General features: G+C 40.2%; 1 protein-coding gene across 3 annotated transcripts in view; it reads right to left on the bottom strand.

The window, feature by feature from the left end:
• Positions 1 to 18,593, bottom strand: part of LOC131892109 (diuretic hormone receptor-like) — a 20,151-nt gene extending 1,558 nt beyond the window's left edge. Inside the window, exons 1-12 of one of the 3 annotated variants that reach the window (XM_059241858.1) lie at positions 18,217 to 18,590; positions 17,870 to 18,090; positions 17,767 to 17,806; positions 6,636 to 6,739; positions 4,067 to 4,173; positions 3,491 to 3,601; positions 3,252 to 3,355; positions 3,088 to 3,179; positions 2,777 to 2,900; positions 2,359 to 2,443; positions 2,145 to 2,298; positions 168 to 334 (exon numbers count right to left, since the gene is read on the bottom strand). In XM_059241858.1, coding sequence (XP_059097841.1) covers positions 168 to 334; positions 2,145 to 2,298; positions 2,359 to 2,443; positions 2,777 to 2,900; positions 3,088 to 3,179; positions 3,252 to 3,355; positions 3,491 to 3,601; positions 4,067 to 4,173; positions 6,636 to 6,727 — 1,036 coding nt within the window. In that variant the 5' untranslated portion in view covers positions 6,728 to 6,739; positions 17,767 to 17,806; positions 17,870 to 18,090; positions 18,217 to 18,590. Of the gene's footprint in view, positions 1 to 167; positions 335 to 2,144; positions 2,299 to 2,358; positions 2,444 to 2,776; positions 2,901 to 3,087; positions 3,180 to 3,251; positions 3,356 to 3,490; positions 3,602 to 4,066; positions 4,174 to 6,635; positions 6,740 to 17,766; positions 18,091 to 18,216 lie in introns of all 3 variants that reach the window. The other 2 variants (XM_059241859.1, XM_059241860.1) reach the window with 2 other exon arrangements.
• Positions 18,594 to 19,224: the final 631 nt, after the last annotated feature.

Consider the following 19,224-nt stretch of genomic DNA (forward strand, 5'->3'; position numbering starts at 1 on the left):
ATCGGGTTTTACCGCCGCCAGAAAATTATGAAGTCCGAAAAGCGGTACGAGCACACCTTCAAGTGAAAAAAAGCAAAATGTGTCCGTGACGTAAATGTAAAAGAAAAGTTTGAGGTGGCTCTTCGGGTTTTCTCAACTTTGAATTCGATGATACTCCACATACTTACCAATGGCTCGTGCAGTTTTAATGAGAGCTGCTCGATCCGACACATCTTTGTGAAGTTTGGCAACCAACACGTGGACAATTCGGGCCAAAAACACCAAATTGATAAAGATGGTGAGGATGCAAGGTAGCTTATACACCCAGTTATAGGGCGTGTCTTCCATCCAACAACTGCAATTCACAAAAAAATAAGAAGCGTTTCCCTTTGTCACATTTCCCCATAAGAAGTCCTTCTATTTAGGATATCCACATGTGTTCGATCTTTGCTTTTGATTGATCGTTAAAATGCTCTTGCAAGTTTTGACGGATATACCAAAACACATCTTGGTATTTTTCTAGCTCGCAAAATCATAAAGAACAACTTGCTTTTTTTGCTGTGTCGAAGCTAACCCACATGAAAATTTTCATGCCCAAAAACAATAAAAAAACTGAAATTCTCAAAAACCTCATTACTGAAAATTGAGAACGGACTTAGTTGAATAGACCAGATAATAGTTTCTAAAGAGGTTCCAACGGTTTCTTAGTTGTATTGGATTTAATGGCCCAATTTTCACTGTTTTTTGCTCGAAAATACCCCGATTGTATCTTAACTTACACTCCTGAAAAAAATATTTTCACAAATAAAACTTTTTAAGCGTATGATCTGCATCTTTTTCTTGAGAAATTAAGTTAAGATATAACCGGGGCATTTTAAACGATGAAAATTGGGCCATTAAATCCGATATCATTAGAAAGCGGTAAAACGCATCCAATCATAATTTCGAAATAAGTTCTAACTAAATTTGCCTCCAATTTTTACTAAAGAGGTTTTTTTTTTTGAGAATTTCAGTTTTTATGTTGTTCTTAGGCATGGCAGTTATTATGTGTGCTAGAATTCGATAAAACAACTTAAGTTGTTGGTTGTGATTTTTGACCAAGTGAATGCCTTAATGTCTTTGGGTATGTCTCTGGAAACTTGATAAGACTTTTTCACCACCCTGTGTATCAAACCCACTCCAGTACTAAAACATGAATACAATTTGTTTGAATCTCGGTCAAGATCTTTTGACACTTTGATTGAAAGGTTATTGTTCTGGCCTTTGTGTTGGAGCACATTTGCTTTTTCCTGCCCATGGCGTTTTCTTAGATGATCACGAAAGTATTGATAAAGATAAGAAGTGAAATGTTCAGCTGTCGGTATGTGCAAAAATTGCCCAAAAGCTTGGATGAGTTTGAGCCTTTTGGTGCAAGTGAGACCTCGATAACGCAATGCACCAAGGTATCCAAGACCTTGCAGCAGCGGAATTAATTGTATGATCAAATCTCACGATGTAACCATCGAACTCGTAAGACATGTAAAGTTAGATTTGCTCCAAGGGAAAATGAACAGGATTTGAAGGTTGGGAGAACAAAAAGTAAGATCCGTTTGAATTATGTTATGACGTAAGAGTACATTCAAACCTCAAAAATTTCGCCTACGGACACAAAAATAAAACTAAATCGCATCTTTCTGTGCACTATCGTTGAAAGTTGCAAGGTCACGGCAAAGCAATCCTGAACACGATCAGTTTCTAAACATCATTGGCTTTTCATGGACTCAAACTCAACTAGAGGCTTTTTTGAAAATCTTCTTCCACCAGGAGAATGATAAATCGCAACTTTATACCGGAACATTCATCTAGCACCGCAAAATCTAACCTTTATTTATCTGTTAACGAAGTGATGACTTAATGAAGTCTACATATGGTTGGGCCCGCTTTTTAATTAATTGGCATGTTTCCAATCAAAATGAGCTCTATCATCTTTGCCAGGTCGACAAGTCCGAGTGACTCATTAGCCTTTAATCCCAAAACTTGATTGGTTGTAAATCCGTACTTATAAACAAGCCTATTCAGCAACCTCCAAAATTCCCCGCGGTCCTTGTTCAAATCTACTTATTAGCAGAGCACATGTCAGCAACTCGAGCCAAGGGCCTCAAGTGGATCCTCCAACTAGTACTCACAGCTCGTGGTGTCCGGGCTCTGACGAGAGGGTCCTTAAAAGTACGTACAAGAGAATGAGAACCCCGGGACAGACCCATCCCAAAGTGCACAAACCAATCAAGACCCTGGACTCGGATATGAAAGTGACAATCAACACGACGAACAAGTAGAGACCTGAAACGAAGGAGCATTAGATCACATGACTTTGGGTTGAACCAATCGCCAACCACGAACCTTCACATAACATCCAGAAATATGTGCAAACAGTGAAGTATTGGACCAATGTCTGGAGAACCTTGCAGGCGACGAGCGAGACTTCCTGGAAGTAGAGCGTTGTCCCTTAGTCCATATGCTATGAATTAGAGACAGGAAAATCATTTTGCTTTGGCGTTGAGTGGAAATTCCAGACGTTTGTCAAAACTAGTTTTTACACAACAGATACTCTTCTTATCAGGTTAACTTGTGCTCAGACAGCTATTCGCATTCAAAACTGTACAACATTGAGCAGAAAAACTATGAGACTTGAGATACAGAGTCGCTACTGCAAGACAAATTAGTTTTGACAAACGTCTGGAATTCACACTCAACGCCAAAGCAAAAAAAATCCTGTCTCACTCGTGATTTAGAAAATAGAGAACAATTGGACACATACCGACCACTCGGAGATGCTACCCATCTGGTAGATAACGCAATACCATACCAACCATAACAAGTTATGGAGGATTGAAGCGACGAACAAGTTTGTATGGATCGTGTTTCGGACGCATTTGAGAGATCTAGAATGGAGAAGACACAGAAGAGCCTCAGTCGATAGAAAGATGATGAATCAGAGAGGTAAGATTATCTTCGGATTGAATATGTGAGTGGAGCCATGGACACTGATGAATCGTTTTAGGAATACGAGAAACGCTCAGCAGATTTCTAGGATTAGTCCAGATTACGATAAATGAGTTTTCGTCTTACCTAAATTGCATGAATATCAGCGTGGCCAGGCATAGAAATACCAACGAGATCACGTAACCTGCCATGTACACCTTGTTGATCAAGTCGAACATCTATGATCAAACAAACCAAAACATGGTCATCATCAAACAATAATCTCGCTTTATCAAACTTCTACATCATACCTTGAAGCTGTGGACATCTGGGCATTGCTCGTAATGCGTGAAGGACTTATTCAGCTCAATATCGAACCAATGACCTTCTGATGAGCATTCACGATAAGCCAAGTCTGGAAGACACAGAAAAGACATTCGATCCAAAGAAAACAGACAAGCACAAGAGATGAAGGATGAAGAAAAAGGACCAGATAAGGAGGACCAGACTAGGAGGGACGCGTTCTAGTTCTACATACATACTGACTTACTCTCTTTGTCGAAGTTGAGGTGAAGGAAATTGGGACATGGAAACTTGATCGTACTTCCGGCAGGAGTCGAATTCACACAAGACCATCCGTCAAAGACGATTGGACAAAAGTCTAGAGAAGAAGGATACTACAATAGGTGAATGGTATGGATCCATTTCTATGTTAGAGAGTCTGATTAGTAGTCTCACAGCCCTTTGGATTCGATTGTTTGTGTGTTTTTGCAGAAAATGTCAAGAAGTTTGTGATGGGGATGAAAGAAAGCGACCCTGAGGAGGAACTAGCCAATTTAAGCAACTTTTGCAAGAACAGCTTTCGTTGATTAAGCGACAGGTTGGTACTCACACTTCATAATTGGAAGATATGACATAAAAAGAAGACCCTTTAGGTCATTTGTCACGCGCTTCGATGAGCAAATTGAAGATCCAGCCAACCTGAATTGTGCTCTTTTTGCGTTTCTTCTCTTTGAAAATCCCTAGGGTGTATTTGTTACGGAAAGAACCTTCACCCTTTCTATTCTCATCGTGACCATGCTTTAATGGCCGTTCTTTTGGAGCCATTGGCAATTGTCTTTCTTACCTTGACCCGAGGCCTCAAAGATCGGGTTACTCTCGGCCAAATCCTCGCACAGAGCAACCTCTTGGCAGAGATTTTTCTCGCAATCCTCGGTGGAACAATGGAGCGTACTAAAAGGGAAAAAAGGGCTCATCAAACTTTTGCCCTGATTGGCCCTGTCCAATGATGTCAAGAATCTGCCGCTTTAACATGCCATTTTTTTTCTTGCTCGTTATGTTCTTGTTTTAGTGCTTCAAACTAACTTCATTTTCATTTTTTAGGGAAGTGAGTAGAGTATGGCACTTATTACTACAAAAGCAATACAAATTGGCATTTATGAAAAATGCCAATTATAAAAAGTCGTAATTTTCACTCTGTTGAGGTAATACCTGCTGACGAGGGGTCGAGAAAATACATTTTTGGCAAAAATTGCAAAATTCCGGATCAACCCTATCTGTGAACTCTAATTCGTTTTTGGATGAGATACTCGTATTACATAAAATAAAGTTGTGTTAAATAAATGCGTTTTTTGTCTTGAACTTTCATGATAAAAGTACGTTCTACTACATTTAGAAGCGAGGACGACGTTCTGTCAATGTAAATGAGCTTCCTTCTAATATTCGTTGGGAATAGGCGTTATTGATCTGGTAGCATCTTTCAACTCAGACTTGAACAAATCTTTAAGAAGCACTCCAGATCAACCTTGTACATTCAAGAACTTTTGATTCTAAACTAAAATGGAACAAACATGTTCAAACTAAGGTTGCAAAATTTAAAAAAAAAACTAATGTATGCTCTGAAAAGGGCAGTAGGCAAAAACTGGAGGGCTGAATCCCAAAACACTCCGGTGGACCTTTTTAGCGGCCTGGTGGGGCTCATTATTCTAACTTACGGATGCCACGAAATTTGAAATCAACGAAAATTGAACAACTAAACAAGCTGAACAGACTTGCATGTCGGAATTTAGCTCCAGTCCACCGCTCAAAGCCGAGCATGGCCCTGAAAATAATTTTTCAATTGAAACCACTCCACCTTAAAATTCAAGAACTAGCTCTGAAACCAAAAATAAGGATTAAGAACCAAATCAAACCATGTGGGGAAGGAATAAGCTCCATTAAAAGGAGAGGACACTTTAAATTATGGGGAAACACTCTGGAAAAACTGGGAAAATGTATGATGCCAAGTCAAGATATTATTACAATCAGAAATTGGCAAACTAAATCCGAAGTTATTTTTGACACCCAACGAAGGCTGGATGGGTTGGAAAAACATGGTGTAATCTATTGTTACACTGATGGCTCAAAAATTAAAGACAGGGCTGGATTCTGCCTAGTCATTTTTCGCAACAACAAAACATTGCATCAAGACTTAGAATATCTGGCCCAAATGGCCACAGTTTTCTAAATTGTGGTTCTTGCTCTTGAGCGGGCCTGTTTATGGCTTCTCAGGCAAAGGAATCAAAGAATTATAATTAAAAGCGAGATAGCGCTTCAGCCATTCCAGCTATCCACGGGAAGTTGATCACTTCCCAGAGAGTGCTCAAAGTAAGACAACTACTAGACCGACTTAGCAAGATAAACAAAGTGACAATTTCAATGGATCATATCAAAACCCACTATGGGCAGAAAGGCAACGAATTGGCAGATAATTTGGCGAAACAAGGGGCTACACAAATCCGGTTTGGCCCTGAACCATTTCTTCCAGCCTCACGAAATGTCTACAAAAAAATCAATCAAGAAAAGTATCAGTAAACAATGGTCAACATACTGGAGTAATTCACCCTCATGCAAGCAAACCAAAATATTGATTCCCCAAACTGAATTTGAAGATATCACAAAAAACCTTAGGGATTTTCTCTAGGACAGAATTAGGCAAATGCATACAATTTATAACAGACTTATAAACGACAAAAACGACCCAAGTGGCCGACTGTGCAATGAGAACGACGAGACTCATTTCATTTTTTATTAGTTGAATGCCCAGGCTTAATAACTGGACGTTGGATAAGTTTCCAACATCCGACTCTGCCACATATGCGAAACGGTCACTTAAGGAACTCTTTGGATTCCTGAAGGAATCGATCATATGGGAGTTGCTGGATCTACGGGGGCAAGAGTAAAAATGACTAAGGAGCGGGACTATCTCTTAATTGGGACACCCTCTATCAGAACGCAATTATCAATCTGCTGCCTGACTCCTGACAAACAAACAAACAAACAAACAAACAAACAAACAAACATTCAAGAACTGTAGCTCGGTCTGCCAACTCAAATTCGTTGGTAGACCAAATACCATACGGGATAAAGAATTAAAGGTACACATTAGACGAAATAGAACCTGTCATTTTGATAGTACTGGGGATACATTCCCAGTAACGGTAAGAAAGCCCCCCCTCCAAAAAAAAGCCTTTGTATTGTAGAAAAACGTACTTCCATCATACAAGGGCAACTTTGGTTTTAACCTCCAAAATTCATTTACCAATTCGAGTAAATGTAATTGTAATGAGCGACTAATAAATAATGTTACATAAACAAAATGAAGAAAAAAAATGACATTTTTGGCGTTCATTCAGAGTGATTTGGTATATATTTACCTCAGACCAAGCATGAAATTTTTGCACCACACCGGGTTAGTGATGTTGCAGAAGTTGGAACAGGTAACGTTCTCAAACGTAGTGGAAGTCATATTGAGGATATGCTGGAACAAAACAAAAAGCATAATTCAAAATGTGAGTAATAACTGGTATGGAACAACGAGGGAATTTAACCACACACACATCAATATTAGGGTCTGACAGAACCCCTTTCACATTTCCAAAGAACATTTAATATTGTAAGGAGGTCTTTGACTCTACCTGAAACAGAGGATTTTTATAATCTTTTTCAATTAAAAAAGTGGACCGCCAAATCATAGTGCTACCCAAATAGATTGCCCGAACAGAAGTTACAAAGCAACTGTCGCCTGCTTCATAATGGTTGGATAATTCTTATTGCCTAGGCCACTTTGACTAGAATATGCCTCTAGGCCTTTCTACGAACACCTTCAAAGTCCAACTCAAAGTCATCAAACGTGGTCAAGAAGATGTCGAAATTTGAAATCGAGTGAAAATTTGTAGGTTCGTCAAACATTCTCAATGCAACCCCCAATTGTTCATCCAATAGTCGTTGCCCACATGGACATAGGGCATTCACTTGAAAGATTGATCTGATTGACAAATGACGTTCACAAATATATTTCATGAACAAATGCTCCCCACAGTCTTCAAACTGACTAAGGCATGGGCGAAAAGAGAAGGTTTCGTCATTTAATCCAGGAAGGCCCTTAAAGTTTCGAATTGGTCAAGGTTGAGTCGAAACCGACTCATGAGTAAACCACTAAGTTTCAAATAGATTTGGAAAGCAGGCCATGAATTATATTTAGTTTGATGGCCATTTTTTCCGTCAAGCAAAAATGCTTTTAGCATTTCATTATCAATTTTGGCTTGTATTGTTGAAAAATTAACCATTCGACGATAAATCAAGTGGATGTTTTTATTGGATTAGTAAAAGACAAGCCTCTTAGCGCTAAAAATAACTCATGAAGGTACACAACACACATACCAGTAAAAACTTTTAGCATTGAGTCTTTCCAAATATCGCAGACGCTTTATCTTTTTTCCGCTAACTTTCGATAACAAAGAAAGACCAATTCTAAAGTTTCGTCATGAAACGAGCAATAATTTAGCCCAAAATGCCATTGCTTGATTAGGCGTAAGTGCTCAATTTGAGAAATTTACAATGCCATCAATAAATTCTCCAGCAAACACAAGGGAATTCTTCTTAGAAAAAAGAGCTCCTCCAAGTTCGAGGCATTGAATGAGATGAATCAGAGCGAGCGCTTTCATTCTTTTCCTCGTTAGGTTTATACGTCTTAAACGGGCATTTCTTACTTAAGGGGCGGTCAAAGTTCAGCGCTCTTTTAAGAGCCTTTGGATTTTCAATTGATCCTTGACATGTAAGCTTCCCTTTCCGGTGGCTTTCCTACATGAAGCATCCATACCTAAACTTAAGATAAAGTTCTTAGGGCAAATTGTTTCCATAAAAATCCATCCCAACTTTGCCGTCCCAATTCAAAATTTTGCACTTCATTGAATGTGTCCAGCCAGCGGGACATCAGCATCTAGTTATCGTTAAGTGGTGGAAAATTGCTTGACCAAGTAGTGTTGGAGAGCGTGTATGACCTGGCTTTTTCGATTTTGGGCTTGACCATTGTGGAATCGTCCGAGTGAATGAAGTAGACAAAGGATTGACGGCGTGCCTGCGGGGTATATCTTCCTCTCCTTCCCGATGTCGAAGTGGCCGGGAACTTTCCTTTGGGGAATATCTCTAATAAATCATCAGCGTTTGCTCACATACATAGTACATACGTACATACGTACATAGAATTGGGCTCTATAAAGAAATAGGGGCGAGAGAGGTAATTGGAGAATCACTTGCCAGGATACTGCCTTGATTTGGAGGCGCTTGTATCTAAGATCGGTCTGTTCCCTTGATCTTCAATCTCCCGAGGTCATCTTGGAACAAGAATGTGATTGTACTCTCCACATCGCACAATGCCTTTCATAATCAGATATTAAGACACAAGCGACGCTTATGCAGGATGTACTCTACTCGTATTGATTATCAAGCAGTTGCTACTGTAAATAATGCATAAATGGCATCAAAATTTAGCGATCAACTGAAAAAAAAATGAATTCCCTATAAGGGCCCTTATTTGCAACGTCAGACAATCCAAACAAAACGGGAAGAGGCACCGTAGATTGCTAATATACTATTCGTAACGTGTCATGACAAGGATTTCTTTTCCGGACATTACGGGACCTAGGTCACTAATAATACATAAGGTTTTGAAAGATTTTGCCAAAAACAACACAAACGCATTGTAATTCAATAGAGAGGAATCGGTCAAATCGGCCCTTTAATCGGTAGAGGCTGACTCATAAAGCGCCCTCTAAAGTGGGAACGTAAACCATATTTCCTGCAACGTAAGGGGACTGGCTATAGGAAATGCTCAAAGCAAAAAGCCTTTCATTTCCTTAGCTGATAGTGGGTCTGTTCCTCGTGAAATTAACAATCAGTGTTACCACGCTCATTACCAAGAATAGCCGGAGAGTAAAGTGACCGCAACTGGAAGGTGTTGGCTTTTGGGACCATCAACTGGTGGCAGTCCACAAGGAGCTTGCGGGATCCAGGTCCAGGCCTAAGGCCAAGGCCAAGGCCTCGAGGATCCGAAAGGATAATGATTGGAGGCGTTTGCCCAAATTCTTAAAGACAGGTCGCTTCTCGGGCACCAGGTCGCCCGGAAATCGGGCAATCGGTCCCAAGGACACCACATCGAAATCCTCACGAATCTCGTGGAACGTTGACGGTTAAGGACGTAGATTAAATCAATGTCCATTATCAACGCCACAAAAAAAAAGTAAACGGTGACGTCGTGGATTAGGCTTTAAAGGGCCAAGTGTCACCTCCGGGGAAAGTTTATTTTGAGAAAAGCTTCAAAAATGTGTTTCCTTGCTATGGGTATGTCCTTGAAAAAAAGTTTGGGTCGAGTGCAAACACGGTTCATTAAAAGTTTTTTAAGCAAGCAAATTGGGTAGAAATGTAATCCCCTTTTACAACCTTCTGTACTTTTATCCCGGTGCTCCGCCCATCTCTACGCTTTATATGAATGCACACAGGGTTCAATTTTGACCGCCTCCACGAAAGTTTATAAACAAGTCTTCAAAAACATCTATTGTCCAGGTTGAACGCAGCCTTGACACGGTATTAGAAGCCCTATCAAGTTTCCGAAAAATTTCCAAACAAAGCTTGGCATTTTTCTACCTCAAAAAAGTCAAAGGGAACAACTTGAATTTTATTGCTTTATGGAATTCTAGCCCACATGAAATGCTTACATACCTAAAAACATTATGAAAACTAAAAATTTCAAAAAAGCTACTCAATGTTATTTACGAAGGAGCACACTCAGCCCCGGTTATATGTTAGTCTAATTTCCCAAAGAATCAATATCGATTTACATTATCACAAAAATGAACAATTATTTTTATTTTTCTTGCATAGTTTCAAATTCACGAGATAATATTTTGTTTTTCGACAATTCCAAGGAGAGGGGGGGACCTCTCCGAATTTAGCCCAGTACAGTCGTTGATGCTGACAGTCGGGCTGTCATAACAAGGTTGATCTTGTTTCGGACTTCAAAATGAATGAAAACCTCTCCACAGATTTTGCTCGAACCGGGCGAACCTTCTTCCATAAGGTTCGCAGATGAGACCCTCCTTAGGCGAGATAAGACTCATCTTTGAGAAAGAGAAATCACTTCAACATATCCATTCGCTTGGGGGAAAACTGTTATCCTCGATATGCTCACGCTCTTCTTATTTACCGTTTACTGAGAATATTTGACCGAAACCGATTCTTGGAAGGTATGTGCAGCCAAGGATCTTGTATCGCCGAGTAAAATGACGGCCGAATGATAGTATATGCAGAGTATTAAGGTATTTTCCGTTCCCGTTTTTTTATGAATTGAATTGCAGTTCATTCTTCCCCCGTTTTTTTCGTTTTTAAATTTCAAAGTGTTTATTTTGATTTGATGTATTTTATACTTAGAAATTGAGGTATATATTTCAATATGAATGATTTACCTAGCCTTGTTTTTGGTGAGAGCGGAAATACCAGTACGAGGAATGACAACAGTTTAGGATTTAGAAAGCTATTTGATTTTTCTTTTTCCACTCACGCATATCATCAGTCTCTCTGTCCAAGGATACCTTTAACTTAGGTTTTAAAGGTCTCTCTACTCGATCTCAATAAAGGACAAAAGTGGACTTGGAAATGCTTTCACTTTATTTTAGCCTTATGGTTTTTGAATAGATTGTTTTGGAACTCCCAAGCTGTTTTGCTGATTTGAAAGCAAGAGAAAATGGGCTGATCCAAGTGCTAAATCGGTTTCACCACAGTTTCGTCGTCTGAATTGACAAAGAGCACAAACGATTGACGTGATCACTGGCCAAGAGTCTCCTTTGTTTTGTAGGATCACTACATGAACAATAGCAAGAGACTGTCCGTTGGTCATTAGTTCCATCATATCGCCCAAATTGATATAAAGAGTTGGTTTACGAATGAGATTTAGGGACTTTTAAAGTTCATTTTGGTTTTGCATGTGGAACGGTTGGATAGAACAACGACCACAAGACCGACCCATTGTCCTTGGTCAGTAGATGTGTGTGACATCTTGCAAACAAAGTCCAGATTTCTGGGCCAAGCTTCAAGGCCGAAGCTTTTAATAGTCTCCATGTCAAAAGTTTCCAGCTCTCAACCAACTTGTAGAATTGCGCCCCCCATTTGGGATAAGGGGGTTCGGGAACGTGGCCTTCTCATGCACTCTGTACACATCAAAGGCTTCCCTCAATTCAAAAACTTCACTCTGCCAACGGGAAATTTAAACGAGTCTGAAGTTACTCGGATGTATGAAATGATATGGATGTTTCAATCCCATTGCCAACCCACCGGATGACAATACATTCCTGGACATATCTCTAGAACTCTACGTATCTCAATTTGACATGTTGTACACGACAAGCAATTGGTTTTGATGGAAATATGACTCTCCTAATTTGAATATCTCTCTAGTTCCACCTATTCAATTTATCGAGAGACTCAAGTTGAGGTGGAACGAATGTGCTTTTCCTGGTCTTCGAGGGTTGGAACATGTTTTCCACCGCTGGAGGATCGATGCCATTAATATGCAAATACGCAACGCACAATTCGGAAAAGTCCTGTACAATTTCTGCCCACAACTACGTAGAATGGAAGCAACGTGCGCTGATTTTCTGTATTCTTGCCGAAGCAAAAAACTTGCTTATTGTTTATTTATTTTCCTCTCAGAACACAGGAAGTGAATCGTAGAGTACAGGGCATAAAAAAAAGCACTTATGCCCATTGTTGAGATCTCGATTTTCAGATGCAATATTTTTTGCATGTATGTTTTTCAGATTATATTATTCACTGAGAATTTTTTTTAATCAATTTCTACGCTTTTAGTGTTGCTCGGTTAATAGAAAGATCACTTGGACTTTTCAACACAACTTTTCAAAAGTTGAGCTATGATGGTGTTTCATCTGGATGGGCGTTTGTCCCGCAGAAAACAGGTTCTTAAGCTTGGTACTCGTTTTGGTGAAGAAGTGAAAAAAATCAGGGCTGCCCCAAAAAACAGGGCTTGATTAGAAGCCAACAATTGTTGATCAGATTGATGCCTTGAAAATTCAAATACCAACATTTCATTGAAGCATCGAAAGGAGCTTCATTCTCAACTTATTGAACTGAGAGATGGAGATTACAATAGTTTCCAAACAAATCGACACATTAATAAACTGTAGCCTGGTCCTGATCTGACTATAACGAAGGAAAAGCTACAAACAATTTGAATTATTTTTTTTCCCCTTTCGACAAACTTTTTGGATTGGCAATATTTCCTGCTGAATTAATTCTGCTCTTCAACACGTCAAATGTAAACTAAATTCCAGGTCATCGGCCGAAAAATATAGTGCACCAAAGCATAGCATCTCAAAATGAAATCTCGCTTGGCGGAAATTGTCGCCAACAGAAATCCGAAAGTTCTCCGTCAATCGAGGACAAAGGCCAGAAATATGCTGGAGATAAACATTGGATATAATTTCAGCCGCCCCAGACCCCTTAGCCAGATATTCATATTACACATTCTGTTCCAGTAGCTCAAGCCATGAAATCATTTGCTAATGCATACATTCTTATAAATCGCTTTCAAACAATGCATGTGTATGGAGTTCCATAATCGATCAAAGCCAATGAATCTTGTTAAATACTCTCTGGATGATTGTCCTCCAATATTTCGTTATGGGAGAATGACAATGATCACTGGGCATTGGGACGATGGTTACAACTAGGACCAACGAGTTTACCCACACTCACATACCAACGACCAATCACTTTATTTACGAAAGGGCTCAGTCAAAACTTGACAATTGTAGGAGGTGCCACTTGGTTCATTCCATGTTCCATCTATAACCATTGGATTGGGCTCCTTGAAAGTATCAATTTCCTTTCCCCCTTCTTGCCTTGTTGAGCATCGCACTCAATCTACTCTGAAGATATGTATTTCTTTTGCCCATGTCCTGAATCCCAATTCACTTTTGTTTGGACAGTTGGATCAAGGACTCTCCTGCTCTCGCCCATCCAAAACATCATTATCAGTGGCGAAGGATGACTCAAAAGTGGAGATCCACAAAAAAAGTAGTAACGATAACACATTCGTTGATTTTGGCCAGAATAACAAGAGAATTGAACTTGTTTCTTGGTAAAGTTAGCCGTATTTTGTTCAAAGGTCATGTGAATTATTCACCCAACTTCAAACGGTTACCCCATTCTTGTTCAGTAACTTTCGAATATAATCGATAGTAGGATCATACTTCTTTTTCGACATGGAGACATGGAATTGTCAAAAGAATGATGCCGACTTTGTATTGGGCTCATAACTCTGAAGGGTATTCTTCTTGATTCCCAATTTCCCAATGATGCCTTGAGAGGATCAGTGCTCAGCGAACCAATCTGCTCTATTAGGGCATTTATAATACATCATCGAGGGCTTCCAAGTTCTTTGCCTCCTACGCTCACTACATACAACAAATTGTGGATCCCCATGGCAAAAAAATCCTCATCGGAATGGTCTTCAACGTTGGAAGCAACAACCACAACAACAGCAATCCATTGAGTGAGGCACGTTTGTCGTAATTTCCTAGCACACCTCGTTGAGCCTTGAAAGAGAGTGAATTACCAGAGCAATCTTAGATGGGCTTGTCTTCAAGATACTAACAAAGACTTAATCTCTGGATGGAGCGAGCTTTGGTCGTGTTTGTTGCATTCTCCACCAACTTAGATATACTGAATAGATCTGCTGCGTTCGGGTTCAGTCTCTCCTCTCAAGGCTCGAGTGCTTTACCCTTCTTAATCTACGACAAAAGGAGACTTGGATGCCAAAGATGGTAACTAATGGTAGGAGTAGTAAAAGTGCAAGTGATGGTTGCATATGTTGGGTGAGCTTTTCTCTGTGTTGATGGTAGGGAATGGCGTTCTTTGATAGATGATACAACTGTTTGGCGGATTAGCTTTGCTTCAGGAAATATGATGCCTACTCAAAGACCTTGGAAAATCTAAATTCAACCAGAAGCTAATACCCAGGTCCATAACACTGCAGAACTCACTCATGTTACTTTATTTTTATTTGGCATCCGCTTTGGCTGACGTGGCTTGTCAAGCAAGATCTTACCAATTTCTCATTAAGTTGCCCTTGGGGGCTTATTTCAGCTGAACCTGAGCCCTTCCAAGAGGACAAATCTTATCATTTGAGCGTTGAGGAAATTTTCTTATGTCCGGCAATTGCTCTAAAAGGAGCTGAAAATGCCACGAGAAAAAAAGTTCCAGCCAAAGTTTGTTATTTAGGGATCCGCTTTCAAGCCCAGGGTCCCTAGAACGAACATGTTCGGTTCTCTCTAAATGGAGCAAATCGTTTGGGGACGCCTAAAACATATCAAATGACTTGCAGTGGATCCATTTCAGACCACCCTGATCCCTTGTCAGAGTGGTTCGATTCTCCTTCATTCAACTCAAAAAGATAAGAGGCTCGCAAAAGTTGGACATCAGTGCTGCCTGCCTGTTAAGATCACACTGCCTCGCCACATACCCGGCCTTTTTGTCAAGTTTTTGAAATGGGGGACTAGTTAATACATTTGACCAGCCAAAACTGTCAAAGATGGGATTGGTAAATGCAGCTATGGCAGGCACTCAGGGTAAGTTCAACCGGACTAATCCTTAGCCAAAAACTAAGCTGGTAGTATGTCTCGTAACCTCTGTATCAAAAATAATGTTTGATGTGAAGTAAATGTGGATATCTTTGAAATCGGTAGGCGGCATCGTAACCTACAGTTATGATACATGTATATATAATGTTGATAATTTTTATTGATACTCTCGGTCAAGTCAATGCGTCATAGTGTAGACCGGTGAAGAAAGCCCTAGCGAAGGTCATTGGCAAAAAATAGCGATCCCAACCAAATTTGCCAACGCCATTCCTTGTAGAATGAGAGTGGTTTTTATCTGATGAAGAGTTCCTCTCATTCAACTGCAGTTAAGAATCACTTAGAGGACCTTGGAATTTTTTTCAAACGTGTATTTCAGGTCTCTGTTCCAAGAGTTCTCGTCTCTGGCAAGCACTGAGATTTTGTGTTTACGGGACCGTTCCATCTGCTTCCTTCATCAAATTTGATTTTCTTCCATCAATATGTCTTTCATCCGGTCTTTCTAGTGGGGTAACCAAATTCTCCCGTCTCTCAACTTCAATTTTCCGGTTTTCTATCAAAAATCTTTGCAAAGAAATATTGAGATTTTCAGACTTCCGACAGCCTTCTATTCCAGATTGATTGTCTCGATGTCTAGTATTGATGCTCTTATCGACTGGAACAAAGATCCAGGGTGAATTTTTGAATATCCTCCCTCTCTTCACCAACGATCATGTTTCATTGGAGAGAAGCAGAATGAATCATTGTGGTCGAGGACGAAGGCAAAGAGAGAAATAGAGAGTTGTTGACTCTCTCGTATTTATGGTTATATGACTCTCCAATCATCCCTTTCATGATCCCTCAGCGTCCCAAGCACCCATTGAGCGAGAACTACTAAAGTGTATTATCCTTATTATCCAACATGGATCCACTGTCCCAAGGTTCGTGTTATGATTCTGAGTGCTCCAAACGGCGAGAACATGAAACCGAGCCAGTACACTTCAGGGGGTAGGTACTATAGACAACGAAAAAGCAAGGGAACAAGTGAGTTGTTGACACATTTTAATTTCCCTCCGATGCTCTTTAGACTTTCCTGCCCGGCCTTTTAATTCGATTTCCTGGACTCTGGTGAAAGAACATGGCGAGATCTTTGCTGGTGTGTCTTATTGAGTTAAAAGGATTCTCTCAACGAACGAGTCTTAGTCCGTCATTTTCAGCGTAATGGCAGCCTCCAGCGTTTGAGACGAGAGAAAGAAGAAAGACAGAGCGACGACCCCTCCCAAAAAGGTGCGAGAAAAGACTAAAAAGCCCTCGCAAAGAGAACGAGCTCTAATTATAAGTTTGTATGTGGTTCAGAGAGTTGGACAAATTTTCACTCGTTCATTGCATATTGTGAAGGTGATTTTGGAGCAGGGAAGAGCTTCATTTTGGACACACTCCCTCCGAATGCTTTTTGACTATCAAGTTGACAAATTTTAGAGCATCTTTTGATGGGAACTTTTTTTTTCACGTATGGTGAAACAAAGCTTGCGAAATTAGAAAGAACGGAGAGAAGATAAATGATCGGATAAGTCTTCACCCAATTGCCATAGGGCAAAAAAGATGACCTAATAGAGTAAGCATCTGCCACGAAAAGGCAACCGGTTTGTGGTCTATTTGGAACAGAGGATACAGAAACGAAACCAAACACGCCCCCATTATGGTAATGAATCAAGATTTTTGTCCAGAATAAGCGCAGTGATGTCATGGTTCAAACCGCCATTCAAAGCCCTCAGCACTTGAAGAGCTTCTATGATTGATAACCAAGGCTAACTGGCTGTATGTACTATCTATACACAGGCTCACATGGTTGCCTTAATTCTCGTCCTTCTTTTTAGGAAGTACCTACTTAGATCGTACAGTAAATGAAGTCCGGGTAGAACATTCTTGAAGTGATCTGAGAAGAGATCCAAAAAAGGATACTCTTCAAACATATATGATGTGTCCCTGACAGGAAAAGATCTTCCCTTCCCCATCTTGACGATTTCCCCCTAAAATGCGTCGAAAACTGTCGTCAGTCTCTGAAGTAAAATGGTATGATAACAACGTCTCTTCCTTCAAAATTCCGTCATCATGGCTGGAAGACCAACTTTTCTAATTGTGAATGATAATAGTAATAAGAGCATTCTTTCTTTTGATATTGGGCTTTTATACCCACTAACAGTTACTTACTGCAAGACCAAGTCAAGTGTATGTAGATGAAATTTGCCTCTTGTATAACAAAATGTTTCTTTACATGGAGATGCTCTTGTCCATTGTTATTGAGTTTCGAAGGTTTGAAAGCGGATGGATTTTTGTAGGCTGTATTTGAAGAGAAAACCTTTGTAGCTTTGAATTTATTCGCTCTTCGTTGGGTTTGAATAGGCGGCATCTGGGGCTTGGAATTCTTATCTCCTTTATACACGATGCTGTTCAACAAGAGGTACATGCTTTTCTCCATCAATGATGAATAGTTTACCATACTGTAGTGCTCAGGAAATTGTTTCTTACAAAAGATTTGCATGAATGCCTTTGAATGGAAGACAAATATCCTGGTTTGAATTCCTTGGAGAGAGCCTGGATCTACCGTCGGTCTTTGTCTGCATGGCTCAAAACACATGGGACACACGATTGACACAAGTTGATATGGTCTAATTTATTTGATGTTTGTCGATTGAGCCAAAATTTGGTCCCCTTCCGTTTCCGTGTGCCAACTCCTTGAGCCAGCAATTTCCAAGCTAGGTGGGGGCATAATTCCCTAAGGTGACTTCAATTTAACGCCATGACGTGGGGTGATAATTGAGCCAACTTTTGGCCTGTCTTTTTGGAGACAATTAAGTGTGGTAAATATGTCACTTACCCGGTCCTTCTAATGAGAAATCTGCACATCAAATCCAGACCTGGGATGAGAAGAGAAGTAACCTTTCGATTTGGTCAAAGTTCAACCTTATTGATTTTTTCACTTTTCAGAGCGAGACCACGAAGCGAAAGAGCGTGTAAAAGAGAATTGGCCTTAAGGCTTTTTCACGCTCGGCCTTTGATCGGTAAGGATTGGGTGTTTTTGACTGATTTGTTCCCCATTGGGTTTGACTTCGATTTTGGCCTCTCTTACGATCATTATCGCCGTCCTCTAAACACCACCACCACCACCAACAACAACAACTGGCCTCTGCAGACTCATTCACTGAAATGCAGAGGCAAGACTGCTTGGATTTAAGCGAATTACGAAAATGCCTCAACAGTTCATTCCATCTATTGCATATATTTCAAGTGACAATCATTTGATTCAACTTCTACATATATCACTCACCTGCTCAGCAGCCATTCTGATGCCTGCCCTAGATTTCTTGGAGGCACCGGGGGTGGGGATATATGCGTAAACTTTGATTAGTGGGACAAGATATTTTCCAGAGGAATAGCTTGTGCAGACTTCTTGTTGGACCGTTCAGTGCGTTTTCCTCTCGTTTGGCGACCTGATTTAATGAAGAAGATCAAGACCGAGGACGTTGTCTCTAGCCTTTCTTCTGGCTCCTACAAGATGATGGTGAGAACTGACGAGCATGAGCAAGTTCTTCCAGAGCGGCGTGGAATTTATTGCCTGCGTTTGGAGCTTGAGCAAATCAAGAACTGAAAACAGCCTCCTTCTCATCGCTATTCTGGATCACGATGTTCCACGGGGATAGCGCTTCCTCCTCTTTGGAACAGGCCGTCAATGGAGCAGGGAATGCCGAAGTGAGGGTCGGGTTCATTCCAGGCCTATGTATGTAGCGGTGCGTGCCCAGCCTCAATAAACCATTCCAGACCAAGTGGTTTCATGTGTCACTGTTAGGTCGTTCAGACATGGACTTTAAGGTGTTCATGTGTCAGGCTACCTTCACTCTCAATTCATTTGACATTACGCTCGAATTATGGCCCAGTCTGAGTTCGAGAATGATCGTTCATCTAAAAGGAAACCACAAAAATACCATACCACGGTGGATGATCCTGTTCAGAATTGTTGATGGTTTTGTCGCTTAGTATTGCAAAGACACACACATTCTCTTCCCCTTTTAGGGAGCTTCTTGTTTGGTTAGCTGTCCAATCCAACGACAAATCTGAATAGGAGTTTCAGATCTTGGATTTCATGTTCGTTAGCTTGAGTGGATGTTGACTTCTTTCTTCGAAAAATATGATTCGCAAAAAATTTTTCTTCCGATTTTTTCGAAAAAAAAACAAAAAACTATAAATTTTGAATTTTGAATGTAAAAAAATGGACAGACATTTCTATCCAAAACTAGCCCCTTGTAAAAGACATTGGTTGATACTGACATTACATTTA

This window comes from Tigriopus californicus, chromosome 12 (genome assembly GCF_007210705.1).
Source record: "Tigriopus californicus strain San Diego chromosome 12, Tcal_SD_v2.1, whole genome shotgun sequence".
Lineage (NCBI taxonomy): Eukaryota > Metazoa > Arthropoda > Copepoda > Harpacticoida > Harpacticidae > Tigriopus > Tigriopus californicus.